General features: G+C 36.5%; 1 protein-coding gene across 2 annotated transcripts; it reads left to right on the forward strand.

Moving 5' to 3' along the window:
- The first annotated feature begins 770 nt into the window (after window positions 1–770).
- On the forward strand, window positions 771–24,487 carry SOX10 (SRY-box transcription factor 10). 2 transcript variants are annotated; one of them, XM_026696098.2, is made up of 4 exons: window positions 771–986; window positions 1,868–2,325; window positions 21,183–21,448; window positions 22,052–24,487. In XM_026696098.2, the coding sequence occupies exons 2-4, from the start codon at window positions 1,916–1,918 to the stop codon at window positions 22,759–22,761; spliced, it is 1,386 nt and encodes a 461-aa protein (XP_026551883.1). In that variant the 5' UTR covers window positions 771–986; window positions 1,868–1,915; the 3' UTR covers window positions 22,762–24,487. The 2 variants fall into 2 exon arrangements, with proteins under 2 accessions (XP_026551883.1, XP_087790938.1); XM_087934812.1 differs by having other exon boundaries at window positions 771–931.
- Window positions 24,488–27,639: the final 3,152 nt, after the last annotated feature.

Raw genomic sequence — 27,639 nt, forward strand, 5'->3', positions numbered from 1 at the left:
TCAGTTTATCTCAATTTTGTCAACTGTAAGATGTGTTGACTTCAACTTCCTTCAATATGCAGACTGGGGGATTCTGGAACTTGATGTCCATGTATCTAAAAGTTGAGAAGGTTGAGAAGTACAGGCCGAACTGCAACTGGCAATAGGCTATTCAATTATAAGTCTTTCTAGATTGTTCTTATTTCCTAGAATGTTCTGAACTCTGTTTGTAAGAGAAAAGCATTTATCTTGAGGGTTCACAGAATTTTCAAGTATTGGAAGCCCACCCAACATCAGAATAGTAAGTTTCATCCTAAAAGCAATTCCATATAATTTCACATCCATGGAGACTATCATGCTTTCAGTAGATGCTCCTATCAAATAATTGACTATTATTCACACACTCATATAGAAATGTGTGCATATAAAAATAAATAACAATAAAACTGTTGGTGTAGCCATCACAGGGAATGACACACAAAGTTTGTTCATTCTGTAGAGGAATGATATAACGAAGTGGTCCTTAATGTGGTCCTTTCTCAAACAAAAGATGGTTTGAAAAAGGGTATTTGGGGAGGAGGAGAGGAAGATCTGATGCTAAACATTTGAACAGATGAAATAAAAGTTGACTATAGCCACCTTTTAAATAGGCCATATGATAGAAAAGTGTTAATTTGAGATGGGGGTTGAAATGTAGTTGATGGGGATGCTGAACGTCTCCTGTCTGCATACAATGGATGTATTTGGGCCATAGAGAGCTCTTAGCTCCACCCTTTGACTTTCCCTCCCCCAGTGTTAAGCAACGAGCCAGTTACAGAGACATTCATGCAGGGTATTAGGAGCAACCAAGTCTCCCTCCAGGAATGGCACTTCTGATAGTTCTCCCAGCACACAGCTCTTGAAAGCTACCAGCCTTGTGAAAAGAGAACAGACACAGAGAGAGAACAGAGAGGCTAGTGGGACACAAATTACAGCTAACTCAGGATTTGCCCGAGAGACCGGCTGATGTAAGTTTCCTTACCTGCACTTGGTAACTTGCTTCTTCTCTTTTTTCCCCTTTCTCTCTCTCCCTTCTTTTTAACTAACTGACAGCTTTCACTTACTTACTTTAGCAGATCAAAGTTATTACTGTTCTGTTCAAACTACTGTAAACATGTAACTGGAAGCCAATTTTAGTTTGGCTAATTTCACTGAAGGTGTTTGGATCAACTTTATTTTTAAATATTGTTTCCCTATGGTTGGATAATATGATATCTCACAGAAACTAAGTGGTGGTAGAAGTAATGACGAACTAAAACTAACAGCTTTGAATTTCTTAAAAGGCTTCCCCACCCCCTTTAATCAGAATGTAAGTGAAATAGGACAAAAACGTAAAGGCAAAATATTTGTATCCCCTCTATGCTGCTTTTACCTATTGGCTCCAAAGGGCACAATGTGTAAAGACGCATTCTGAAATGTACGTCTTACAAAATCACAAGGCGTTCATGTTATGATCCTTTAATACTAAAACCACCTATTTCTCCTCTGCTGCCAATATTCTTGATTCCAGTCTCAAAAGAAGCTTATATTAGAAGCCATATTTGGAATGTAGAAGGACAAATTAGAACACGGGGATTTTTTTTTTATTCTCACCCCTCTAAGATCACCCCAATTATTATTTTATGCTCATGTGTCCAAAAATTGTGTTGCCATATTAGAAACTTTCCAGACAAGAATTGGAAGCATCAATTAATTTGGAACTTGTCCTCCCATTTTTGATCATGGATTTTGCAAGTGATAAAATATAGCTTCCATTGTTGTTTTTAATGGTTACTAGCTGTTTGTTTGATTGTTGAGAAAGTCTGAACACTTTTGACTTTAATATTCAAATCTATGTTTTAAATGGTAGTTCCAGCTTGAAGACTTGGTTTCCGAGGGGTAAAATCAGGAGGAAACAATGACAGATGATCAAGACCTTTCTGAAGTAGAAATGAGTCCTGTTGGTTCTGAAGACCATCACTGCCTTTCACCAGGACCTTCCATGGCATCAGACACCAACTCTCATCTTACCAACTCTGGCAGTAGTGAGATGGGGAAAGTGAAGAAGGAACAACAAGACACAGAGGCAGATGATGATAAGTTTCCAGTGTGCATCCGGGAGGCAGTGAGCCAGGTACTGAGTGGTTATGATTGGACCCTAGTGCCCATGCCTGTGCGTGTCAATGGAAGCAGCAAGAGCAAGCCCCATGTCAAGCGGCCTATGAATGCCTTCATGGTGTGGGCTCAAGCGGCCCGGAGGAAGCTGGCTGATCAGTATCCTCACCTTCACAATGCAGAACTTAGTAAGACGCTTGGGAAGCTCTGGAGGTAAGAACAATTGGTGGGGAGGGGGGAGGTAAAGAAACCACATAAGGCAAGGTCAAATAGAGGTACAATGGAGAGTGAGAGAAGCTCAGCAAGTATTGATTTACTGGATATATCTTTGCAATTTTTGGTGTGAAGATAGGGAGTGTCAAAGAATAGGCAGACAGCCAATAGAACAAAACATCCTGAGTGCTCCCAATATAAAATTTAGCTCATATTTTGATCTTGTCTATTCTCTTATCTCTGCCATGAGGCCAGTTGACCTGGCCATTCAGTCTTAGGCCCATGAGTTTTATTTCAGATACTGTGTACTCTGCGCCTTCTCTTGAACAGTTGTGTTCCTTCAGTCTAAATCCTTGATCATCTTCTAATCCTAAGCATTTGGCATGCTGGCAGAGAATGATGGAAATTACATTTGGAAACACTTGGAGGGCACCCAAGTGGAATCGGCAAATTTAAGCCTTTGCTTCCTTGTCAAACCAAGGGTCTTTGTTCTGCTGGGGAGCATCTAACACTGGAACAATGATTTTCAGGAATTTGGGGAAAGAGAAGTTTTATCTTCTAAAGCAATTCAAATAACTACATTTTTTATCCATGAGGGAAAACAAATGCTTCTATTGGGGAGAAAGAACAAAATGATTGCTAATGATGTGATGAGTTGCAGGTACAATGAAAGAATCAGTTTGTTCTTATTAGAAACCACCTCATTTTTAAGCTCAGGGATGAATAATTTGTAGTTGTCTAAAAGTGATATGATGATGGGATTAGGTATAGGATTAGTGACAACCTTTAAAAAAAGGATTAGTGGAGAGATGATGAACTTAAAATCAAAGATAGGATTCTCTATGTTGCTAATTAGCCACATACCTCCTTTATAAATAGGTAGAGCTTGGCTGATCATCTGGGCATTCGTAACTTACAGGTGATCAAACTGAGGAACAGAGATATCTTTATGGAACTATACTGCTCCATACTTAGCAGGAACAAGCCAGCACCTACCCAACAGTAGATTGTTGCATTGTCTTTGCTTTTTTATTACATGGACCTAGACTTGAGGAAGCATTTACATTTCAGAGGCACTGCATTTTCCCAACATTCAGATCACATTAGATTGCTGCCAGGAGAAAAATGCAATCAATTATCACATCTAGAAGAACCAATTAGAATACAATTACGAGGATGTCAAGGGTGTCCATTGGAGAGTGCTCATGCAATCATTGATTTAAAACAGATACAACTCAATATATAGATGCCATAATGATAGCTTGTAAAAGAAGACTCACAATGGAGTTGAAACTAAGTGGTTGGAAAAAAAGCATGGAAAGACCTTTGATAGTTTCATCTTCCATCAGATAATCTTGATGCTATATCCTAAGGATTTATTTGTATAATTAAAATGGTTATTTTATCATGGGATTTTTTTGCATTAGACGTTAGCTGATTTTGTAGGGAAAATACAAGCTGGCTTATACACTGAAGTCTAATCAAACATTGAAAAAGACAATTAAGGGAAAAGAATAAAATTTGCCTCTCTTCCTGTCACATTGCGTTATAAGTTTAGAATTTTGGATATGCAGGAGTTTTGTGCAAAGTCTCAGATGAGGTAGGCTTGCTTTGGTTGTTCATCCAAGTAAACCTTAAAGTTGGATTCTGTTGCTGTGGGATATTCTTTTGAATTCATTGTCACACATATGAAGCAATTAAACATCACAACAAAAGCCTGAATAAAAGTTAAATTAATCATATTATTTTTAATATGATCCTCAGGATTTGGGTTTTAAAAAATCTACTTTTTTCCAAATAGTGGAATATTAGAATTTTTAGAATATTTGCTTTGAAACAAAACAAAATGAAATATATATTTTTCATCAAATCACATGATTCCTTCAGACAAGGAAATATAAACAACAAGGGACTTGAAATTCCAGGATCTAGCCACACTGCTTGCTTTCAAAACTTTGTCCCGTCCCACCTGACTATCATTCCTTCAAAAGATCTAAATAAGGCTTAATTCATGTGATTCATTTTGCTAAGCAATTTGGTAATGGAGAGCAACACAGCACCCATGTGATATCAGATTAAGAATTCCACTTTTCTGGCACATTCGTAACTGACTTCCGCTGAAAGGCAAATGATTGATTAGAGTTCAATAGTGTACAATAGTACATATTGCGTACTGAACTTCCTATGTTATAGGGCTGAAAATGTTTAAACCTTGAAGAGCCACTGGCTAATAACTAGACAAGCAACTGAGCTGGGCTAGTGATCTAACTTTATATGCAGCATGCTTTTTTTAATTACCTCCCTAAAATTGTTTGATATGTACTCCATTAAGACACCGGGGTTTTCTTAGTGAAAACAAATTTACTATTAAGGATTTTGGTCTCAATTCTTTAGCTATGTGATTTAAAAGGCAACTATCTTTCTGGATTAGGTAGACATGAAACAGAGATATTGACTGCAAGTCATATTAAATTGCAGAACCTCTGTGAAACCTATTCTCTTCCGTATTTTAGTTTGTCTCTTTGGTGTTGGAGACCATTCACAAAACATTTGACCAACTAATTTGTTGATTGTGGTTTATCAAAATCAAAATCTGTTCCTACTTCTTTTGATTAACTCAAGCAAAAGGGCTTCCTAAAAAATAAATGAATATAAAGAAACATGGTAAATCACAAATAAGATTTCTAACATATCCTGGTCATATCTCATTTTTTCCAAAATATCCTACAGAAGCATTTTTGTAAGAGAGTTCATGATGAACTACTTAGATAAACTCTGGCTTCTTTCTTACTTCACAGGAGTCTGTTTGCATTCACTATTGCATAGACTAGTAAATCTACTGTTACTACTAATGCTCCTATTGCTTCTGCTGTTGCTACTAATATTTGGAGTTTGAAACCAGATTAACATAGTTGTGATACTCCAGACAGTTTAAGTCTTAGGAAACTAATCCATTCAAATAAAAACGACCTCTACTTATTTATTTATATATTAAGTAAATATTTATTTAACATAACCTTTATTTATTTACTTGAAGAAATTTTTTAATGCATATTAATTTTCTTGATCCTTATAAACAATTATTTGTGAGTTGTTCTTTGAATAGCTATAAATGTATTTCTGCAAATACTGGTATAATCATAAGTTAGTTTTAAATTAGTAAATATAGACAGTGGTGAGATATAAACCAACAGAGCAATCAATGTCGTTATTTAATTGCATTAAGATCAATGACAAATATATACTGTAAATGCTAAATCAGTGTCAATCATATTGGCAATGAATAGATTAAGCAGCAGTGAATGATATCTATATCTACTTCGTTATTAGATCAAATCAGGAATCATTTTAAGACCTTTCTTTATAAGACCTATTTTTTCTCTGATGATTGGATGCAGCAATTATTGAACTACTACAACAGTGTTAAGAATCAACCATATTATATACTGTGACTCCTGCAAGGGCAAATCAAATAAAAATGGAGCGTTTTGAAGTGCATTTCTTCTTTGGGCATAGAGGGAGATATACCAAATTCTTAATTTATTTTAAAGTCAACTTCAAGCTCATTGATTATACTAGATTGTAGCCACTGGCTTTTGAAAGTGTCTGGTTTGGGACATAGAATGATAGCCATATTTTTATGTTTTTCTTTTTATAAATTTGATGCTGCACTTACTCTTATATTTATCTTATTATACTTTTGCCTGTATATATTTCAAAATTAGGGGCTATACTCTTAAACACATAAAAATAATGATGCATGATGAATTCAATAGAATCTGCTTCTATATAAATATCCTTAGGGTACCACAAAATCAGATCATCATATAGTTATAATTATAATTAATCATCATAAAATTATTATTATTATGGGCCTCCTAATTATGTTCTATATTATGAAGAGAATAGATATAGATACAGATATAGAATATCTTTGACTTCTTTTTAAATATTATATAGTAGTATATATCTGTTTCAGGCACAACTCTTGATCATATATATTTTCCTTTTTACCTTAATATACCATTATATTTATTGCCGCTTGCTGTGGTCCTTCTTGGTTAGTTCTGGTTTTAGGAAAGCAGTCATAACATATCTAGGGAACAAATCAAAATGCTACTTTCTCTGTAATCCTGATTTATGTCTCTATTTGCTTTGTCTTGTTTGCTTTTGTTTAAAAAACTTCCTTGTATCGCTCTTCTCTTACACAGCATTTCTCTTTTTTTTCTTTTTATATCTTGCTGCCAACATTTAAAAATCATCCTAAATATTCTTTAAATAAATATTATCTTTACTATATAATTCAAAATAAATAAACACATATTTCAAGTTTTTTTTTAAGTAAAACAATTTTACATCATGCTTTCGGTATAAAGCTCACATGCAGCAGAACTTCAGTCATTAAAATATTAAGTTTGGAACCAAAGTAATTTTTCTTTTCTGATCCCAGACACACAGAAGGTGTCTCCCAGAACTTGTGATCATGTTCTATGAAACCTACAGCTGCCATTCCTGTCTCTGAGACTTCCAGGAATTCTGAACTGCAGAAGCCCCATGTCTGCCTTCCCAGGTAGATTAGACAGGAAACTGACCAGATGAGCTAATTCTACTTAATTGTAAAGCTGCATTAAAAGAATCTTGCAAGTCTGACAGTAGAAACTTTTTACTGTCTCTTTTACTGTCTGTTAAATTAGGGGTGTTCCTTTCTGGGTTTCTTTCTCTGCCCATTAAGCAGCTGCGAGTTGTATCCAGGTGGCATCTTTTCGCTCCATCTCCCAGGGGCATTTTCACATACCATTACATCCATTGCAACCAAAGGGCAACACAGTAAATAGGTTTTGGTGGATTGATGCTACAATGATTGTACTGATTGAGTCACTTAACTTGGAAATGGATAGTAACACATCTGTAGAATAACTTTTGGCCACCAGATGTCCTCCAAGTATGTTGGACTACAACTCCCATCCCCTGGAATAGAATGATGGTGATATAGTCCAATACCTCCAGAAGGCATCGGGCTACAGAAGGCTAATTTATGGTACCAAAAAGCAGGAAAAGAGCTTTCATTTTTTTTCCTATGGTAAATGAAATAAGCTCTATTACAAATGCAATGGTGGCCCCAGGTTTGAAACAGCCTCCAAAGTTCTTCAGAGGTTGTCCCTGAATTGCGCTTTTTAATAACAAAAGAAGAGGTGAATGATTAAACATAGAAAGAATGGTCATGAACATTATTCATTTCAATTTAATTTAGGTTTTATTCTGGCCTTTTCTTCTTTCTGGGAGTGCAACTCTTGGCAAACTATTCACATGTCAAAAGTAGCCAATGGCTCAAAAACCAGTTCATACCTCTGCATCAACGAAATGCTCATTGACAAATAATACTTTTCTTATGAAAGTGTGGGAAAGATTTCAATCTCTTCATTTATATGTTTATTTCTTACATGCATACTTACATCACCTGCTCTGATATTTATAGTACCCCAATAAATATCATAATCCCCAATTAAATTTTATTTAATAGATCTTTAAAAGCATAATCCAAGAAAACATAAAACAAAAAAGAGATTTACAAACTAATAGAACACAGAATAAAACTTTCAAAGTTAACATTAGGTTAATGCTGCATTTAACAGTGATCAAAACCATTAGTAAAATCAATATGATTCTTATTATTTAGCTATCTTTGTTAACTATAGAATAGTTCCCAAATTGGAAATCCTCTCCCAGATGTTTCCTGTTTCAAAACTCTTGCGCTCAGGGAAAGTTTTCATTGCCTTCCCAAATATTCGCAGGGAGAAGGCTATCCTCACCTTGTGGGACAGGCTATTCCAGAGCAGGCAATTAATATATGAACACATCCAGTAATCAGAACCTGGCCTTGATTTCTAAAGTGGAATTGCAGTCAAAGTCTGGATTGTTGCTTCTCTTGTCCTGACAAGCATGCCTGCACTACTAAAAAGTCCAACAAACAGCACCAACATTTATCTTTTATACAGCACTTTCAGCCAGCGACTAAAACAAAGAAACTTTGCTTCATACACTCTTTTCTGGACAAAAATGAAATAAAATCAAAATCACAGTTTTCACTATTATTTTAAAAGTGTCGATAGCATCTCCTCCTCCACATGGAATGAAAATCCACCGATGAAGTTATCTTTATTTTTTAAGATAGTCCAGAATATAACTCACCGGCACACAAAACATAACATGTACCTTTACTAGCTTCATAAACCATTAATGGTGTTTAGGCCTGGCTTCTCGTCACATCTCCAAAGCATCTGCTATGACTCAAGTGCAACTATTTTACTCTCTATAAACCAAAGTACATGCCTTTTGCCTGATGTGTTGAATTTATAACTGTTATACAAGACCGTTTCAGCTCTATTGTATCCAGGAGATTTTTTTAAAAAAAAATCTTGTCTTCTTATCAATATTTGTTCAGTGGCAATATCCAAAACGGTACTCCCCACTTACCCACATTCCTATATTATTGCTTCCATAGTCTGCTATAATAAGGAATCTTCCTACAATTTGGAAATTCCTCTGAATTTTTTATAAATAGAGGCAGTAGGGTATCTACATTATTCATTGCGGAAATAATGCCTGCACCTCCATGAGAAAATTAATATTTTAATGGGAAGAGAAAATTTGTATTTACTAAGATCCCTTAAAATTATATTAATTTTTTTAGTATATCATATACAGTATGCTAGCTCATGCTCTCATAATAAGGCTACAATTTATGCCAGTAATATTTCTTCTTTACTGAGAATAGCTTGTCTAAAGTATCCTCTCATACTGTATAGTTTTTACAAGCAGTATTGGAGATTGCTCTTATTCTCAATCTACGACTCATGACCTCATGTATAATGAATTTCTTACACAGCGCTATCTTTTATTTAAGGAATTGCATGTGCTTACCTCATGTGCATTTTTATTTTTGCCACATGTTGATTATGTGCCCTCATGTCAGTATTAACTTTTTGCAACCACAGATAGATTTTCTCCAAGACAATCTGTTCCTAACCTCGTCTCTCATGTCTTCCAACGGAGTACTCATCACCATTCAAACTGAGTCTGTTCAATTTGCTGTCCGTCATCCCTTCCTCTCTTTCCTTTCACCTTTCCCAGCATAATAGATTTCAGCAGAGAACTAGGTCTTCACGTATTGTGTCTGATGTAGAAAACAATTGAGCTAATCATTTCTGTTTCAAGTAAGAACTCTGGGTTGATCTATTCAAAGATCCATTAGTTTGCTTTCTTGACGGTTCACAGTATTCCCAGAATCTTCTCCAACTCCAACATTCAAAGAGGTCAATATTTTGTCTATCCTGCTTCTTCAAAGTCCTACCTTAGCTGTCATAGGTATATACATCACAGCATCTGAATATCGTTTTCAATTGCCATATGTATATGTTGGGAAATATATATGATAGGATTTTACATGTGTACTCATGTAAACTGGCACAGGAGCATTAACAATGATATACCCAAGGGATATAATAAACTGCTCGTGGGTTTCGTTAGTTGCACAGGTTCACATCCAGGATATTTGCCTTGTTTTGTAGAGGTCATTATCTTTTTTCCCCCAGAAGAAGGATAATTGTTAATTTCTTGAAGCAAAACCAATATTTTTGTGGCATCTTAAAGATCAATAGACTTTCACTTTGTTCAGTGTTGATTCTGTTCGAAGTTGAATAATAGTTGAATAAATGTATTGGCAGATTTTAATATTGAAGGTCAGTTCTGGAATTCATGGAATTATAATTATGCCTGAATTTTTTTATATGTGGTTCTTAATTGTTAAAAACACTTTGAAATATAACGTAGGTAATCGAACATTATTAATAGTAATAATTAACATTATTAATGTACTTGAATGCTAAGATGAAGAAAGCAGAATTTTCAAATTCCTATGAATTTATAGAACAGATGCCTAAATTTCTTCTAAAAATTAATTGCTGATCAATAAAAAGGATTCAGGCAAAGGGCTATAATAGATGAGTGTTTTATCTGAATGACTATTACATAAATAAAATGACAATTGAGATCTAATTTCATATACATGTTTTTCTTCTGCTTATTGCAACATTAGCAGACAATGTAGATGATAATTCTCAGTTGACGCTGTATTAATTCTCATCATGATCAAACCAGATTTAGACATTAGGTTCAAGTCACAGTTTGCTTTTAAATAGTTTGCTGAATATTCAAAACTAGCTATGTTCACAAAACAGACTAAGCTAAAATCCATGGATTTTTAAAAATTAAGTATGTGTACATCAGTTGGAAGTTGAATGCAGTGAAAATGAAATTTTTAACCATTTTGCCAATTTCAGCGAGGATAGAGTAAGAGTAGAACAGAACACAGAAGATTTTTGAATTTTGTATTTTTGCATTTGATAATTTGTTGGTTGATTCTTTTCAAGGATTTTTTTCTTTATGGAAATAATATCTAGTTCCTAAGAATAAATGCTAAAGAAATTATTGTCTGCAGATTCACCAGGAAAGGTACGGAATTTTTTCTAGCCCAGAAAATTAATGAGATGTGGAAGCCTTAAGATTCCTTCAGATTAAAAGGGCATTTTTGAGCAGGCAGAACTGCAAAGTCCCTAAAGAATTGTATAGATAGATGTAAGTGTGGATTCTTCTACATGCTGTGAGAAGTGCGAGCCTGATCCATTTGGAAAGAAAGACAATAACAAAATCAGTATCTGTCATAATGTACAGTATAAAGGCTAAACTGGTGCATGTAGAAACTAAAATGCTGCTATTTACAGCACCCTCTCCTGGACAAGACATCCAATAACACATTCCAACAAGAATGTGTACAATAAAAATTGTTCCCCAAAATAAATCCATAGGAATTTACTGTGGTTGCAAAAAGAAAATAATGCTTAGACTTGTGATTGCCTAATTGCTGCATGCATTCATGAGAAGAGGAAGGTGAATTTGTCATTAAAATTCTCCGGTGTACAGTACATTTAGTTTTTGATGAACAAATTCAGGTATTCAGAACAGAATTATTAAGCACTGAACACTGCCAGATACGTTAAGCATCAGTGCTGTACATACATCCATGCACACAGACCAAAAACCAGTATGCCAGTTTGGTGACAGTTTTCCTGAGAGTTTTTGACAGCATCATAGTATATAAATGATTGTACATCTTTTCATGTATTTTTTTTAACCAAATAACTCAGTATTCCCAATTTGATGTCATCCAGATGCTTTGGCCTCTAAATACTCCCATTATTCCTAATCAGCATATTTATGAAAATATAAGAATAGGACCAAACCAAAGCCCATCTTAGACCAGGATTTTGATTAACTGGATGCGCACAAATAGGAGACAGAGACATATTTCTCTTCTGCTGTTGTTTGCTTGCAACTAATTTTTGAGCAATGCTGCCTCTAATGCAAAGATAACACTGACTTTTCAAGACTAATAGCCCTTAATTGATCTTCCTCTATGAATGTATCAATTCCCCCTTTAAAGACAACTAAATTAGGATTATTGTGCACTGGTTGAAGAAGTACTTTCTTTTGTCCTTTGCTTATGCCAATCCAGTCATCTTCAATGGATCACAACTTGGCCCAGGTATTTTGATAGAAGAACAAAGATATTTCCCAGCCTACTTTCTTAATGCCATGCTGCATAACAGTTAGATTTTCCTCTCACCCTTCCTCAGGTGTGCCTTCTTCTTTAGCTAAGAATCCTATATCCAATATTTTTGATTTCTTAAGGAATCTTCCAACTATTTACTCTTCTGCAACTATACCTCTAACTCTATCTTTCTTTCAAATGTGACCATAAATGTAAATAGGGTTCAAAACATTGATGTGCCATAGATGTATATAATGGGGGGAAATTGTCAATGTTATTCTCAGTCCCATTCCTAATGATTTCTAGATGAAATCTGTTTTCTTTTTCAACAACTGCTGTGAACAGAATTAACCTCTTCGTTGACCTTTTTCTTGATTAGTTTACAAGTAGCTCAGATCACATTAATGTATAGATGAAGTTAGATTGTTGCCTTAATGTGCATCATTTAACATTTAAATTGAAATTCGTAGTTTGCCATAATAGTTAGACTGGTTAGAAATCAATGGTTGAAATCCAGCACGCTTGAGATGGAGGCTCAGATTGGAGATATTGCACCTACCTACTTTTATCACTATCCATCCAATAATATTGGCACATCAAAACCAGGCATGCATAATCAATAAAATCATGGCAAGAAAATTGTGGAGGGATAATACTGATGTTGTTTTTTTCCTGGTTCCTTTTTCACTGTGCCTTAGCAGATGCACTGTTATTCATGACCTGAGGAGTGTGAATTGAATCCAATGTTTTGATTTTAGTATTGTCAGAAAAAAGTCTGACAGCCTAGGAAAGTGAGAAAATTTTTCAGGTTGTATTTGCATGCAATCTACTAAATTATTTGTCCTGAACCAATTCTTAAACAAAATTGCAAATTATCTTTCAGGAATGGTACTTTTCTGATGAAGCAATTCTCCACTCTGTATTGTGTATTCTAATGTGCATGTTGAGAAAATTAAGGAAAATGCATATGTTAATAAGAATGGCACACAAAAAAGAATATTAAATCAATAATTTGGGAAAATGAATATATTAAACAAAATTCATTTATATATATATAATGTAAACAAATAACAAATGGAAAGGAAAACTGAAGTAGAAAACTGAGAAAACAGGAGAAACCAAAACTAATAAAATTATGCTCTTAAATGTGGGCAATGTGCTGAGTGAATAGAAAAAGAGGAATTGTTTTAAAATTGTGCCACTGGTGGAATCTGGTAGGTGCTAAAATTGTTTGTATGGGAACAGGTTATGCTACACCTAAGGGATGTAAGTTTTTATCAAGTGTTATATAGATTTGGCCCAACGTTTTCAAACTATTCACACAAATTACATTCAACAAATAGAAGTGTATATGTAATATATTTAAACAGAAGAGTGGGCACATATATGTCTAGAATTGTTCTGCAACAAGTTGAAAAGGAAGAATTAATTATCTTTCCTGGTAATGGGAAGCAGCTTCCATCAAGCTGAGCCAATATCGTCAACATTCAAAGATTATGGGAACTATATCCAATAAGATATGGAGGATTATAAGTCCCTCGTCCTTGTAAATGAGGGCAACAATTTTGACTTTAAAAAATACTTTCATTTTTTTCTTCATTGTAACTTCATATGAACTGAGTTGTTAACGTACACAGATGAGCAGAAATTGTACCAGAATTTGTTAGTAGGCAAGGTAATCTTTTATTCAATTATCACCAACCTTTTGGACCAAATGTATATCGCTTCACCAGGACGATCAGCATCTGCCTTGGTGAATTTTTGCCCACCCCTGTTTGTTACATCTCTGATATCATCTAGCCTTCTTGGTAGACAAGCTTGCCAAATACAAAAAGAGATAGTCTTCTTAACCCTGTTTTGGTAGTTGTGAAGAAGAGAGTGATATCGACAGATGTAGATTGTCCTAAAGCTACATTTGCAGACTTTGACTTCTTTGTCTATAGAGAACTCTATACAACTACAGGAGCATAACCTTATCTTTTTAGCATGTGGCCATTTAGATTGGATGTTAGGAATAATGTGTGCAGATTGAGAAGAATTCAGATCTTTAAAATGGATCTCCTTTATAGAAAGTGAACTTTTGTACAAAAGAAAAAATATACTTAGCATTTATTCAGGAATATCCTTGTTCCAAATCCCAAAGATGGCACATTACTGTCAGTTATATGTTCAGCTAGACTTGGCTGGTAGAACTTATGATTTTAGAAACGTAAAAAAAATAATTACGTAGATAGTACAAACATCAATTTGTGATAGTTTAATTAAATTTACATACTATCAGCAGATAAAACATGCACAACAGCACTCACTGGAAATAATAACATTGTCTTAGCATTGATAAATTAATTAATCCCAGGATGGGGCAAAAAACTGTTTTATTCAATTAAAACCCAGTTTATCACCAATGATTTTGATAAAGTCTAACGTAATTTTGTGCTGAATTTTTCTTAAGCCTCTTTTCTATATTCTGCCTCTGATAAAATCAAATGTACAAAATATAACCTATTGTCTTTTAGGTGTTGTTTGTTTGAAGCATCTTTTTTTAACTCAATGGACTATCAAAAGTCAGATATGAGATGGTAGAAATTTTGAAATGCACAATTAGAGCTTTCAGTCTCAGCCTAAATAACTTTGAGCCATGTCATGTTGGAATTGTGTTGTCATAGTCACAATGTTCAAACGTCTGTAGTTGTCTATGGGTATTCATGCTGAATGTGTGATCTTTTATCCCCCACCTTCCCCTTGTTTTCATTGTTCACCACACTGATTCAGCAGCAGCTGCTACTGATGAGTAAATGGGAATGGTTGTGACTTTATCGTTTGCAATCACTCTCAGCGATATTCACTAGATTTCTACTGTCGTGACAGTGAAAAACTAAGATTAAAAGACCACTTCTCACCGATATTATAACCAATGTGAAAAGTTCACTTGAACTGTATGAAATAGTCTTTATTTGTGGGTCAGGGAACTGGGAGTTCAATTAAAGCTTTTTTAGGATCAATAGTTTTATAGGTTAATTTGCCATCCCCAGTGGTGGGATTCAAATTTTTTTACTACCAGTTCTGTGGGCGTGGCTTGGTGGGCATGGCAGGGGAAGGATACTATAAAAATCTCCATTCCCACCCCACTCCTGGGGGAAGATTACCGTCGGTTCTCCGAACTACTCAAATTTTCTACTACCAGTTCTCCAGAACTGGTCAGAACCTGCTGAATACCACCTCTGGCCTTCGCCCATCTGCTTTGGTGGGGTTTTGTTGGGGGGTGTGTGAAAAGTTGCATCCAATTCTTTTCAACAAAGCATAGAAACAAGGAGATTGAGTTGGAGAAAAAAACCGGCTCTTTGCCTGCTCATATCACTTTCTATTTATTACAGATGGTTTGTTTAGGTAGAAAGAGATGGGTAGATTAGCATGGATTTGATTGCAATTCATTGAAAGATGGTGAAAACAAATATGTTGAGGTTCAACTCTGGGTACAATGGCTGATACAAAAAGAATTGAAACTGATTTTGTAGTAGATGGATCTTCCTGTCAATTGTGTTTTTATAAACAGCACAATTAAGGGTGATCCTTTTAAATAAAAAGCACATCTTACTGTATAAGAGTCCCTCTGCTAGGGAGATAGACAGCTCTTAAATATGATAAATAAATGTATAATATAATGAAGAAACAATCCACTGAATCATCGATGAAAGCAGACACCGAGCAAGAATGTCTGTTGGTTCTATGTATCTCCAAGCAAGGACTGACAATGTTGGCCATCTTGCATAGACTCTTTTTTTAAACAAGTATTTAATACCAAGCAGGTTAAAAGATTCTGAATGGATTTCCAATGTCTTTTTGTTTTATGCCAGAATAATATTCACATAATATTCAGTACTTTTCAATGTATGTTGATTGGCTTACCCAGATGTCATCCTTCCAGAAAATAATGGTCAACTGAGTATTGTTGAGCTGGGGCTCTCCTTAGCTTTTTAGACCCGTTGAAGAACTCTGCTTGGAACAATTCAAGACAAAGGAGGTGGGTGGTTGGACCGCTGAATGCAATCCGTAGAGTCACAAAGATAATCAGGAAAGCTGACATTTAACTTCTAGAAGATCAGTGTTTTTAATATCCTGGAGTAAAACAATGAAGTAAAATAATGAAATTTTGGGCATATAAGCCATTCAGTACTGGGTGGTGTGATAGTAAATCAGGCTTTCAAAAGACTCTGCTGCAGGTCATAGAAAAGAAAAGCCAAGTCTATTGTTTGCCCATTAACTTTGTTATGGGCTGCTAATCATTCATCAGTATTTAATATTCTTGTTCATACAATAAACTAAGCCAGAACATGTGTGATTGATTTTTTTTATTGTTAGCAATATGTTCTGTGAATACAGTTTCAATTTATAAACCATGGTTTCTGAGCTAGTAATAATGTGCAAACCAGCCAGCAAACCATTTAAAAACCATGATTTATGTGATGGGTGAACCTAGTCTAGTGTTTGGCTTTCTAATATTAAAGTCTGCTTGAATGTTAATTTCAATAATGTTAGAACTTTCAGAGCTTGCACAGACCCACAGAAACTCAAATCAATTTAGTATTTTGGTGCTCCTTCCCAGAACTTAATCAAAATTCTTAACTGGAAATCTTGTACAGAATGACAGACTTGCATGAGAATTTACAACTGTGTCTAAATTAGTTGGAAATCACACAAGAAGCACCGGGGAATTGTTCTGTTTCTCATTGAATCCGAAATAAACAGCATTTATGGAGAGAAACAATAGAGTTGGTCCATGTTTTAACAAGGAATACTGTGGAGTGATAATATTCAGAATATAGCACAGCAGATCTTGAGATCTAAGTTGGCTGGAATTTTCAGTAATCAGAACTCAGTTTGTAGAAACCTGATCTAAAAGTTATATATCCCTGAAAACTATAGTTATGCTAACAGGCTAGCTAAAATAGTCTTTTGGGGGAATGTAGAGATATATCTAAAAACAGGTGCTGTTGTACTAATGAAACATATTCCTCCTAGTGCTGTAAGATATGCCCATTTTCTTCTATGACTAATTTTTGCACTTAGAGACCCTCATTGTTGTTGCCTTTTGTCATGGGAATGGGAGATATATTTATAGCTTTTCCAACTCTTACAGCTGAGTATGCTTGCCTCTTTTATTTGACTCAAGGTGCAGAACTAGAAACTTTTTCAAATGTTATTGGATGAGAGGTAGGAAGGAATGCCACTATTTAGAGGCCAAGGCAGGGCCTCTGACCATGCTCTAATTATTATTATAACACTTGATTATAGAGTCGTTAGTTCACTAGTCAACTATGTTTTAAATGATGATCAATTAAATGTAAATTAATTTGGCATTTGTCAAAATCTCAAAAATCTGCCTTTTCTTGCCTTTGCTCTTTTCCTGAAGATGAAATATTTTGAGGCAGAGACCGCTATAAATAAGTGGAAATTAACATAGACATAACTTCGTGTACCCATTATATATTGTATTAAGCATTTTATTATGATAGCCAAAGTGGCAGAAAAACGTGCCATAATTTTTATGAGGTGAAAGAAGAGCAAAGGCAAGAGAAAAGTTATATGATTTTCTTTTCTACCTATATATAAATATAGGAAGATAGGATTATCTTGAATATTTTTGTTTGATTTCCTACTCTTGTAAAACCCTAGAAACAATAAACCAGTTTGGCTTTGTAGTTTCTATACCAATTAAAACTAAGATCCATTTGCTAACAAGCAATACCAAATAAGCAAAGCTTGCAGTCCTAATAAAATACTGTTTCACATGTTTCAAGCAGCTGCTTGATATTTACAACAAATACCAGAGCTCAAGCTATTGTTCCAATTAAGCTCTGTCATTATAATTCCATGTTTACATATTATCCATTAAACCCTGCTGCTGCCAATCTCCATGCCTGATTTATAGTGTCTTAGACTGAAAGTCTTGGATGTTGCAAAATTAAGTCCCAATTAAAGCAACCCAATTAGCCAGCTTTAAAATGCAAATGTGTAAAACCATTTTGAGGTTTTTTTTTTAACCATGATGGAAGCTTGTCAGCACTACCAGATTTCGGGGAACTAGGTTCCCTGAAAGGCTTGAAGGCTGCAAAAAGTGGGGTTTTGGGATGTACTGGCTCATCCTTGATATATATTCAGATGCTTTCAGAGTGCTAATAGCTGCCAAAACTTCATGAAGAACCATTTAACACACAGAAACAAAGCATTAGAATTTATCCATGGTTCATGCAATGACAGAACATCTGAATAACAGAATAATATTAAATAATAATGTGAATTGAAGCTCAGAATTTTTGTGGTTTAATCTCTCTTTCTCTCTCTCTAATTTATAGACCTGCCCATCTTAATCTCATGACCTTGGGCAGCGAACAGCAGTTAAAAACATAAAGCAACAATAATAGCATACTAAAGATTGGCAGCCAAGGTAAAAACCATCAAAATCCATCAATGCAGGTATCCAATGGGCTCTCATTTTGATTCCATGCCCGGTGGCATATTCTTCAAAACCATCCAACAAGTTAACAAGGTTGGGGCTAATCTAATGATGTTCCAAAAAGTGGCCATCACAACAGGCTTTCTTTCTGGGTCCTGTTAGATGACAGTTTCAAATAAATGGGATCTGTATCTTGCTGGGCCTACCCGGATATACATAATCAGGAAGCTGTGGTCCGTCAAAATCTAACTCTATGTCATGGAGGGGTTTATAGTTACATAAACAAATAGAGCATTTAGGCTCTTATTGGTGAAAGCAAAATCCACTAATCTAATTGCTAAACAAGAAATAGCCAGCAATTCTTCATAGATTATTTAAGGAATAAAAAGATTAATTCTGTTTGTTGTTTGTCTATCAAACAGAGGTCTTTCTCCTCACTGGGTAAGACAGAGAAAGGGAGGAAAGAGTGCACTTCTATTGAGACCCCAACAATCTGAGATTTGTTTTGTTAAAATTTAATGTAAGCAATAATATTCTTTGGGCACTGGGAAGACAATCTGTAATTGAATATAATATATATAGTCTAGCAAGTTTTACACAGCAATCATTCTGGAATAGGCTTTACAGTACCATGGTTAGAATGCAGTACTGCAAGCTAACTCTGCCCACAGCCAGAAGTTCGATCCTGACCAGCTCAAGGTTGATTCAGCCTTCGATTATTCTGAGGTTGGTAAAATGAGGACCCAGATTGTTTGGGGAAATATGCTGACTCTAAACGGCTTAGAGAGTGTTGTAAAGCACTATGAAGTGGTATATAAGTCTAGGTGCTATTGCTATTAATGCTATTGCTATTAAACAGTCAGTTGATTGCCTTAGGTGGTAGATGCTGAAAGACAAGGAACAAAGTTACAAATTGAAGTGATACCTGCCTTATATTTCCCCTTTCTGTGGTATACCTGCCTATATTTCCTCCCTGTGGAGACAATGATCATCTAACAGATAGACAAATTTTGATTATTTTGAAACTCCAGATAATAGGTTTTCTGTTCAAGGCTCCAAAATGCTACTTAGCTCAACAACCCTGCCCACTTGCAGCAACTTAGCAGGAAATATTGTCTTAAGTAATAACACAAATCACTTAGGGATTATGCTAAGCGACTGGAAAATTCTTGATTAGATGAGGCAATGAAATAAGAGTCTGATTGGTCTCAAAGTTAGTGTTGAGCTCAAACTGGTCTCAAACTAGCAATTCCCATTAAGAAGCAAAGTTCAGAATGTGTTAAAGAGGTAGTTTCTCTTTTTTACAAATAGCTTGCAATAATCCAATATAGATTTGGGCAGTCACATTACTGGATAGCAGAAGTTTATCCTTCTCTTCCCCTCCTTGTTTATCAAAAGTAAAACATTCTTCTGCATCTGTATGGGATTTTTAAGGGGAAGGATGGTCTCCATTGACATTTTAAAACAAAACAATACTTCATTTACACAGTATCTGTGAGAATTTTTTGAAGATGACACCTAGAGATCAAAATATTACCTACCCAATGTATGATAGCCCCAAACTGAAAAATAAAGCTGCCATGGCAAATGCATGTTGCAGATTTAACATGTGATGTAGCTTGAGCCATGGAAAGAAATATCAGAGTGTGCCAATCTCACACAGTTTCATTTAATCCTGTGTGTTGTTCTGTGAATACATTGAAAAAGATTGTGTATAAATGGAAATTGATCATATTACAGAAAGACTAGAATTTGTACAAGTATATGATGTAAAATTTTCCCACTTATACAATCTGTGAGGAACATCTTTCTGTTTCATTTCAGTGAAATTGATGACAAACATTTAACCAATTCTCCTAAATAAAAATCTCATGCATTACAAGGCTTGGTAGGTCATTAGAAAAACATATACCAGATGTGCTTTTCATGTTTGTGTTCTTTCAGGTCAGTCTTGACTCCTGGCAATTGTCTGGACAAGTCCCTGCAGTTTTCTTGGCAAGATTTTTGGAAGTGGCTTGCCATTGCCTGCTTCTTTAGTTTAGTTTAGTTTACTTTATTGTCATTGCACCTCGTACAATGAAATCAAACACCACCTTCAGTGGACATCATGACCATGACCATGAAAATAAACACAAACACACATCCTTCACCTTCACACAGTGAACTGGAAACCCCTGACATCACACCAACACTACACTATACAGCAGAATTCAAAAGAGCTACTGCCCTGGGATAGAGAGATGGCTGTGAGAGAGGAGGGGAGGAGCTGGCCTAAGGTCACCTGGTCCTAGTTGGCTTTATGCCTAAAACAGGATTAGCCCAGAGGTTATAGTCATTACACCAAACTGGTTCTCAGCTGAATAAAATACATGTTTACATTTGTTCATGCCAGTGAATTTTACATAAAAGTGTGATTATGGCAAAAAGCTTTGCTGATGTGCTGAACTGAAATCTGTTTATGATATGAGACAGAGTTTTGACTAGCTGAGTATAGCATTCTTGCTGAGTACAAAAGAAAATGGTTGCTAATGTTTCTGGTAGCATCACCAATTGTCTTAAAAGTTCTCACTGTTTCATTGCAAAATTTATGGTCAATCTCCTTCCAGTGTCATGGTAGAGCAGCTTTCAACATCTCCTCTTTGCTGATCTTCTTTCCTATCTGCAATGCTGTGCCTAATAGTCATTAATGGGTTTCTATTATCAATTGATATGATCCTGATTATTTAGAATCCCCCCTTTTAAAACATTGGTCCCTTACATTTCTTCCTGTTCTCTTATCTCTCCCACCTCTTTAAGATTATTGAATGAAAGTGACAAACGACCTTTCATTGAAGAAGCAGAGCGGTTACGGATGCAGCACAAGAAGGACCACCCTGATTATAAATACCAACCACGGCGTCGGAAAAATGGCAAGGCTGCCCAAGGAGAAAATGATGGCCAGGCTGATGGGGAAGCTGGTGGAGCTGCAGCTATTCAAGCCCACTATAAGAATGCCCATCTGGACCATAGGCATCCTGGAGAAGGATCTCCCTTGTCTGATGGGCACCCTGAACATTCTTCAGGTTGGTTCATAAATTTAGCCAGCAGTCAGATCCTCAGCAATCTGAATTCCAGTGGCCTAGTAAACCAGGAACTGCCTAAATATAGAGCAGGATCATAAAAACCACCATTTATTTTTCTGACAAAGCTGAACATTTAATTGAATCGGCATAGATGAGTATCATAACAAAAGAGTGATATCACAATTGCTACAGCTCACAACCCTCAGCCCACAATTACATTTTGCAGTAGTGTGTTTTTACTGATTATCTTTCTTTCTTTCTTTCTTTCTTTCTTTCTTTCTTTCTTTCTTTCTTTCTTTCTTTCTTTCTTTCTTTCTTTCTTTCTTTCTTTCTTTCTTTCACCTATTCACTGGAAGCTCTTGTGAAGCCATCCCAATTGCCTAAATCAAGTAAAACAAATAAATGACTAAGCAGTCTGTGCAATGAAGGTAAAAAAGTTAACTAAGATACTGGTTTGTCGTGTTTCCTTTTTCATGGAGGCAAACTCTGGTAACCTGGAAAGGATCCAATCCAAATATAATGTTGTTATGAAAGTTATATTTGTATAAAGTGAACAGTTTACACACTATCTCTCTTCCCTCTTTTGTGATGTCAACCTTACAGGTCAGAGCCATGGACCTCCCACCCCACCAACTACACCGAAGACAGAGCTCCAGACGGGTAAGGCTGACTCCAAGCGGGACGGGCGTTCCCTTGGGGAAGGAGGAAAACCTCACATCGATTTTGGCAATGTGGATATCGGAGAGATCAGCCACGAAGTGATGTCCAATATGGAGCCCTTTGATGTCAATGAGTTTGATCAATATCTTCCACCAAATGGACACGCTGCTCATCCAGGCCATGTGGGGGGTTATGCCACAGCTGCTGGTTACGGCCTTGGTAGTGCCCTGGCTGCAGCCAGTGGACACTCTGCCTGGATCTCCAAGCAGCATGGCGTCTCTTTGTCTGCGGCCACATCCTCAGTGGTAGATTCGAAGACACAAGTCAAAACAGAGGGCTCTACTCCTGGGGGTCATTATACTGACCAACCCTCCACTTCCCAGTTAGCTTACACATCACTCAGTCTGCCCCATTATGGCTCAGCTTTTCCCTCTATATCCAGGCCCCAGTTTGACTATCCTGATCATCAACCTTCAGGACCCTATTACAGCCACTCTAGTCAGGCTTCTGGTCTCTACTCAGCCTTCTCATATATGGGGCCCTCTCAGCGTCCTCTCTACACTGCCATCTCTGACCCAGCCCCTTCAGTGCCACAGTCCCACAGTCCCACACACTGGGAACAGCCTGTGTATACAACCCTCTCAAGACCCTAGGAAATGGGGAATAGTGACCAAAGCAACAGCAGAAAGGCTCCAAAGAATCAGCCCCAGAAGATGAGCCTCCAAGTTCCAAGGTCTTTTGGTGTCTACTATTCGCCAGAATCCACAGAATATCCGGGGATGTCTATCATGACCACAGTTATCGATGGCTCACCTGGCTGGAGGAAGGTTCCCAACTACCCCCCCTACTCCCAGTCCCTGAGTGGCTTTCAAGATCCCATAGGCCTTCTAAAGGAGGGTGATTCTAGGCATGGAGCAACAAGTCATGGTTGGTTTTTCTAAGGCAGGTTGAGGGTTAAGTAATTACAAGAAGAATAACATTGAGAGATAATTCCTCCCTTCTCTTCCCCTATCCTCAACTGCCCAAACTATCTGTCTGATATTTTAAGAAAGAAACCAATAACCATAACTGTGCCACAGTCTATGGGTAAATTATGGCTAGAGCTGGGCGTGCTGTGGTGGATATGTGACAGAAGAAATGCAGTAATGCGGCTGTTGTGGACAGAGCTCTAGGACATTTGTGCTTCAGAGTTGCACATGCATGAAATTTTGTTCTCCATTGGAAGATCACCCTATGCTTGCTTTTCCTGTTGTACTTGGCACCTCAGTTTCCACCTATCTAGTCCATTGCCTCTCTGCTGCTTGGCTCTCTTAAGACTTAACTACACAGTACATTGGACTCAGGAACTGTAATATATGATCTGGCCATCTTTGCACATAAGTGCATCCATGTGTGAACACCTGCTGGTCCCTTGACCATAAATGGCAAAGCAGACTGAATTTTCTTTCCTGGTAATGAACGTTTTGTATTCCTAGTGTGTCCCCAGTACTTCATGGTTCCCTTCTAACTCTCCCAACTATCCTTCTAATAGTCAAAAAGATATCCTGCCAAAGCCAATGTTTTTTCTTCTGGCACGCTTATGAATGTGTTTTCCATGTATGAGTGAGTATATGTGGGTGTAGGGAAATTGAGGAAAGAGAGCAAGTCAGTATGGTTTTTCCTACATGCTTAATTAGAGAACAAAATTGGCACAGCATTAATCTTATTGTTTCATGAAACATCTCAAGGATGTTTGGGTACCTGAGGCAGAATGTTCAAATGGTATCCAGGAAGGGTAAAAAGATAGTAAAAATATTAGCTGATCATTTGCTGCCTTTCAATCATTCACCAAAGTCTGCTATGAATGGAGGTCTGTGTTACCATGCCTTTTGGGCACAACGTAAAAACATGAAAGCATCAATGCACTAAAAACAACCGGTGCTATGCAAGTATATGAGAAAAGGCCATTACTGACTTTAGCAGTGTTTCTCAATCTTGGCAATTTGAAGATGCATGGACTTCAATTCCCAGAATTCTCCAGCCAGCATCTTCAAGTTGCCAAGGTTGAAAAACACTGGGCTATAGTATTGTATGTTACCGTTACGTTTTGTTCTTCCCAACACCTTTAGACTGAGACAGCTGAGGCTTGCCTGTCCTGAGTTATGAACTTATATATGCTTACTTCCATGTTCAGCTATGGATAATTATCTTTTCTCTATGGTATTTGAAAAGAACATGTAGTATGGCTGTACCTCTTATAATCTATTAACTGCTATGCACCCTTATTTATGCAAGTAGCACATCTTTTCCTGTCCCCAATGCTACAAACTTAAGTTGTCCTAGCATCATTAACTTTGCATCAAATGTATGGAGTAATAAACTTAAAATGTTTTAGCTATGGATGTCAATGTGTGTTTCCTATTTTGATCTATGCTCTGCCTCATACCCCTCCAAAATTGGCTGAGAAGAGAGGATAAAAAACTGGTATACTACATATAACCTTCTAACCCATAGATTTCTCCCTATGCATTGTTCAACAGATCAACCTGTCTTTTCACACCTAGTCAGAACTACAATTCCCACTTTTTTCACCCAGCAATGGACCAGATGAGGATTGTTGGTTTTTCCAGTTAAACATTCCAAGCACACTTTTACTGCATTTTTCCAGTTTCATGGTTGACTGTTAAACCCAATTGGGATGTTCACAAGCATCTTGACATCTTTTCTAGTTGTTTCACTACATTTGCTATTCTAAAGTCATCTGCCTCTAAATATGGGGTAACATTTTTAATTTCCAAGGATAAATGTAATTGATAAGTGTATTCTACAGATCTGTATATAATCCTTTTGTGGCATACGTTCTATAAATCAATTGCATCACATTAATGAGGGGTCCTTTTTGTGATGCAGACAGATTGACTGTGTAATTTTAAAATACATATTTTAAAGTGAGATTAGAATAATACTACTCTAATTCAATGTATTCATCCAGTTTACCATCCTACTTGATTTGCAATACTTTACTTGAGAGAGACAGTACGTGCCTTCTTCATCAGGCAGCAAAAAAAAAGTATTTCTACCACTACCGTACATATGCCATTTTTATTGGGAATTACAAAAATTACTTTCAAGCTTCCCCTCTATTCCTGAAACCAACTGATCCTTCTTAATTTCTCAGGTAGGTATTAACAATCAGGAGGAACCAAGTCTCACTTTTGTCCGCTTCTTCAACTTTGTTTCATTCCACAAGATTCCTAAGATTATGAATAAATGATACATTTTCCAGCTTGAAATATCATACCAAAACCAGAGAGTTGCAATGTCAGAAAAAGGAGATATGTAACCAAGATGGTACTTAAAATTCAGAAACTGCCATATTTTGCATACCAGGGTACCTTTTGACTTATTCTGCGTGGGGGCACATGAAAAATGTAATGGTGGGCGGGTTGTGCATTTGGCTTGACATTATCTCCTTTGACTCTGATGGAAATCTTTGGCTCTAGGCCTCTGTTTAAATGTCTGGCCAAATGCTTTAAATTCCCCAAAATTGGCAACTTGTGCTATATGTTTGCCATGGCACTAGGAGTTATTTAACCAGAAGACTCAATGATCACTAAGCAATCTGAGTTGAACTTTCTTAGGTAAAGGAGAGTAACAAAAGGAGGTTAGTAGGAAAGTGGTAAGATCAGTGCAATTACCTTTCTTCAGCTGACCAATGAATCAATTTAAGATATACTTCATTTTAGGCCAGAATAGCCGTAGAAGTATAGAATCAGAATTGGAAGAGGGTGCGTGCGGCCTCTAAAGTTCAACCTCCTGTGAAGGAATCCAAATTCAAGCATCCTAGTCAGATGGTTTCCAGTCCTAATTTGAATATATTCAGTAAAGAGCAGTCCACCTTCTCTAGATAGCATATTTTGTTTTTGAACTGATGTTATTGATAGATAAGGCATCTGTCTTCCTATAACTTAAACTCATTATTCTGTGTCTTGCATGCTGGAATGAGAAAACTTCACCTATATGGACATTTTTATATCCAATAAAAGAGAACTGATTCACAGAAAAGTGTGATGCTTCCTTTGCAAAGTTTTCTTCTTGCAAAAACTTTTGATGGTAGATAATTATTTAAGCATGAAAGCATGTTTAAATAATTATCTACATTATAAAGAATGACACCCATGCTGGCTGGGAGAATTCTGGGATTGAACTCCATACATCTTAAGGCCGCTGAGGATGAGAAACACAAGTATACAGAAAAGGCAAAAACTGTAAAAAAAATGCTGAAACAGTAAAAAAAAAAAATCAAAGCACAATTGTTGGACTCCATTTTAAAGTTTCAAAACATCTGTGCAAACAGTAAGTTTACATATGAAAGAGAAATGATCCCAGCATTGCACAAGTTGAAAATCATGGAGACAGTAGTTCAGAGAGAGGGTACCACTACTCAAAAGGCCTTCTCTCATTCTACAAATTTCCCTTTAGGGAAAAAAAAACCCCTACCAGAGTTCTGGGTTTTGATGCAATACTGCAAAATAAAACAGCTGCCTTTTGGATATTCAAGCAAAGGCAAAAACACATTGTCTTTTTCACCCTTGTGTCCTCCCTAAAGTAGGTGTGTCAAAATCCAAAATTACTCAGCTGGCATAGCCTTTGTTGAAAATTCTGAGTTGGAGTTCACACATCCGGAGGATGCCCTATTTTGAGGAAGCTCATGGAAAATAAAGAAAAAGCTAATTGAGAAAAATCATTGGCAAAGTTGGAAGGGATAGCCAAAAGAACTTTTGTAATCGCTCTAGGGAAGCATGGTTAAAACTGGAAGTATATGACCTATTGCCAATAGGTAGATTGCCACAGCTAAAGGAACCACACACAAGGGACAAAAGTAAATCTTTCCAGCTTCCTTCTAAGTGCTTCCTATGTGCATCCTCAGAAGGAAAGCTGATTAAGAAGAGGTGATGTGCTGTCTTAGCCAATAAATTACAAGAGTTAATGTCAATTGCCATGTTTCTGTCTTAAGAACAAAAGTAGGACCCAGCATTTACCAGCTTCCACGCTGGGCACAAAGGGACTGCACATTCCGCTACCAGTCTGGTGGGAGCTGGCCTAGAGCCTTTTGCTACCCTTTTAATTGTATCTGATGTAGATGCAAGGGTTGAGGAAGGGGGATGGGGAAGGGAGAGTATTAAAACAAAGCAGCTTTAAAAAAAAAAAAAAGAGGGCCAGGAGAACAACTCCTGCGCTCCATTGTGGATGCCAAAATGATCACACAAAGACACATTTCATTACTGAAATTTCATCACACAAACGTGATTAAACGCCAGAGGGAGTGGAGAGGCCAAGGAGATTTGTAAGTTATAACTCTGCAAATTAACCTATTATTGGCATAGTTGCTCAGTAAAGGCGACACATTCCTTGTGGTTTCAGTGCCTTTGTCTGTTTACAGTTGTTTCATTCTGTTAACTTCCATTTCACCTTATTTCTGAAACTACTCCCTTAAAAAAATTCACTATTTCCAAATATAAATTTCTTTTGCATATGTGTTTGTGTATAAA

Source organism: Pseudonaja textilis, chromosome 5 (assembly GCF_049901715.1).
Source record: "Pseudonaja textilis isolate UNSWEBS1 chromosome 5, rPseTex1.2, whole genome shotgun sequence".
NCBI classification, from domain to species: domain Eukaryota; kingdom Metazoa; phylum Chordata; class Lepidosauria; order Squamata; family Elapidae; genus Pseudonaja; species Pseudonaja textilis.

Bases quoted from the DNA above. Each gene is read 5' to 3' on its own strand.
- SOX10 (XM_026696098.2), top strand. From the start codon at position 1,916: ATGACAGATGATCAAGACCTTTCTGAAGTAGAAATGAGTCCTGTTGGT. The intron at 2,326-21,182 runs GTAAGAACAATT...CACCTCTTTAAG, and splicing joins ACGCTTGGGAAGCTCTGGAG to ATTATTGAATGAAAGTGACA. The intron at 21,449-22,051 runs GTTGGTTCATAA...TCAACCTTACAG, and splicing joins GCACCCTGAACATTCTTCAG to GTCAGAGCCATGGACCTCCC.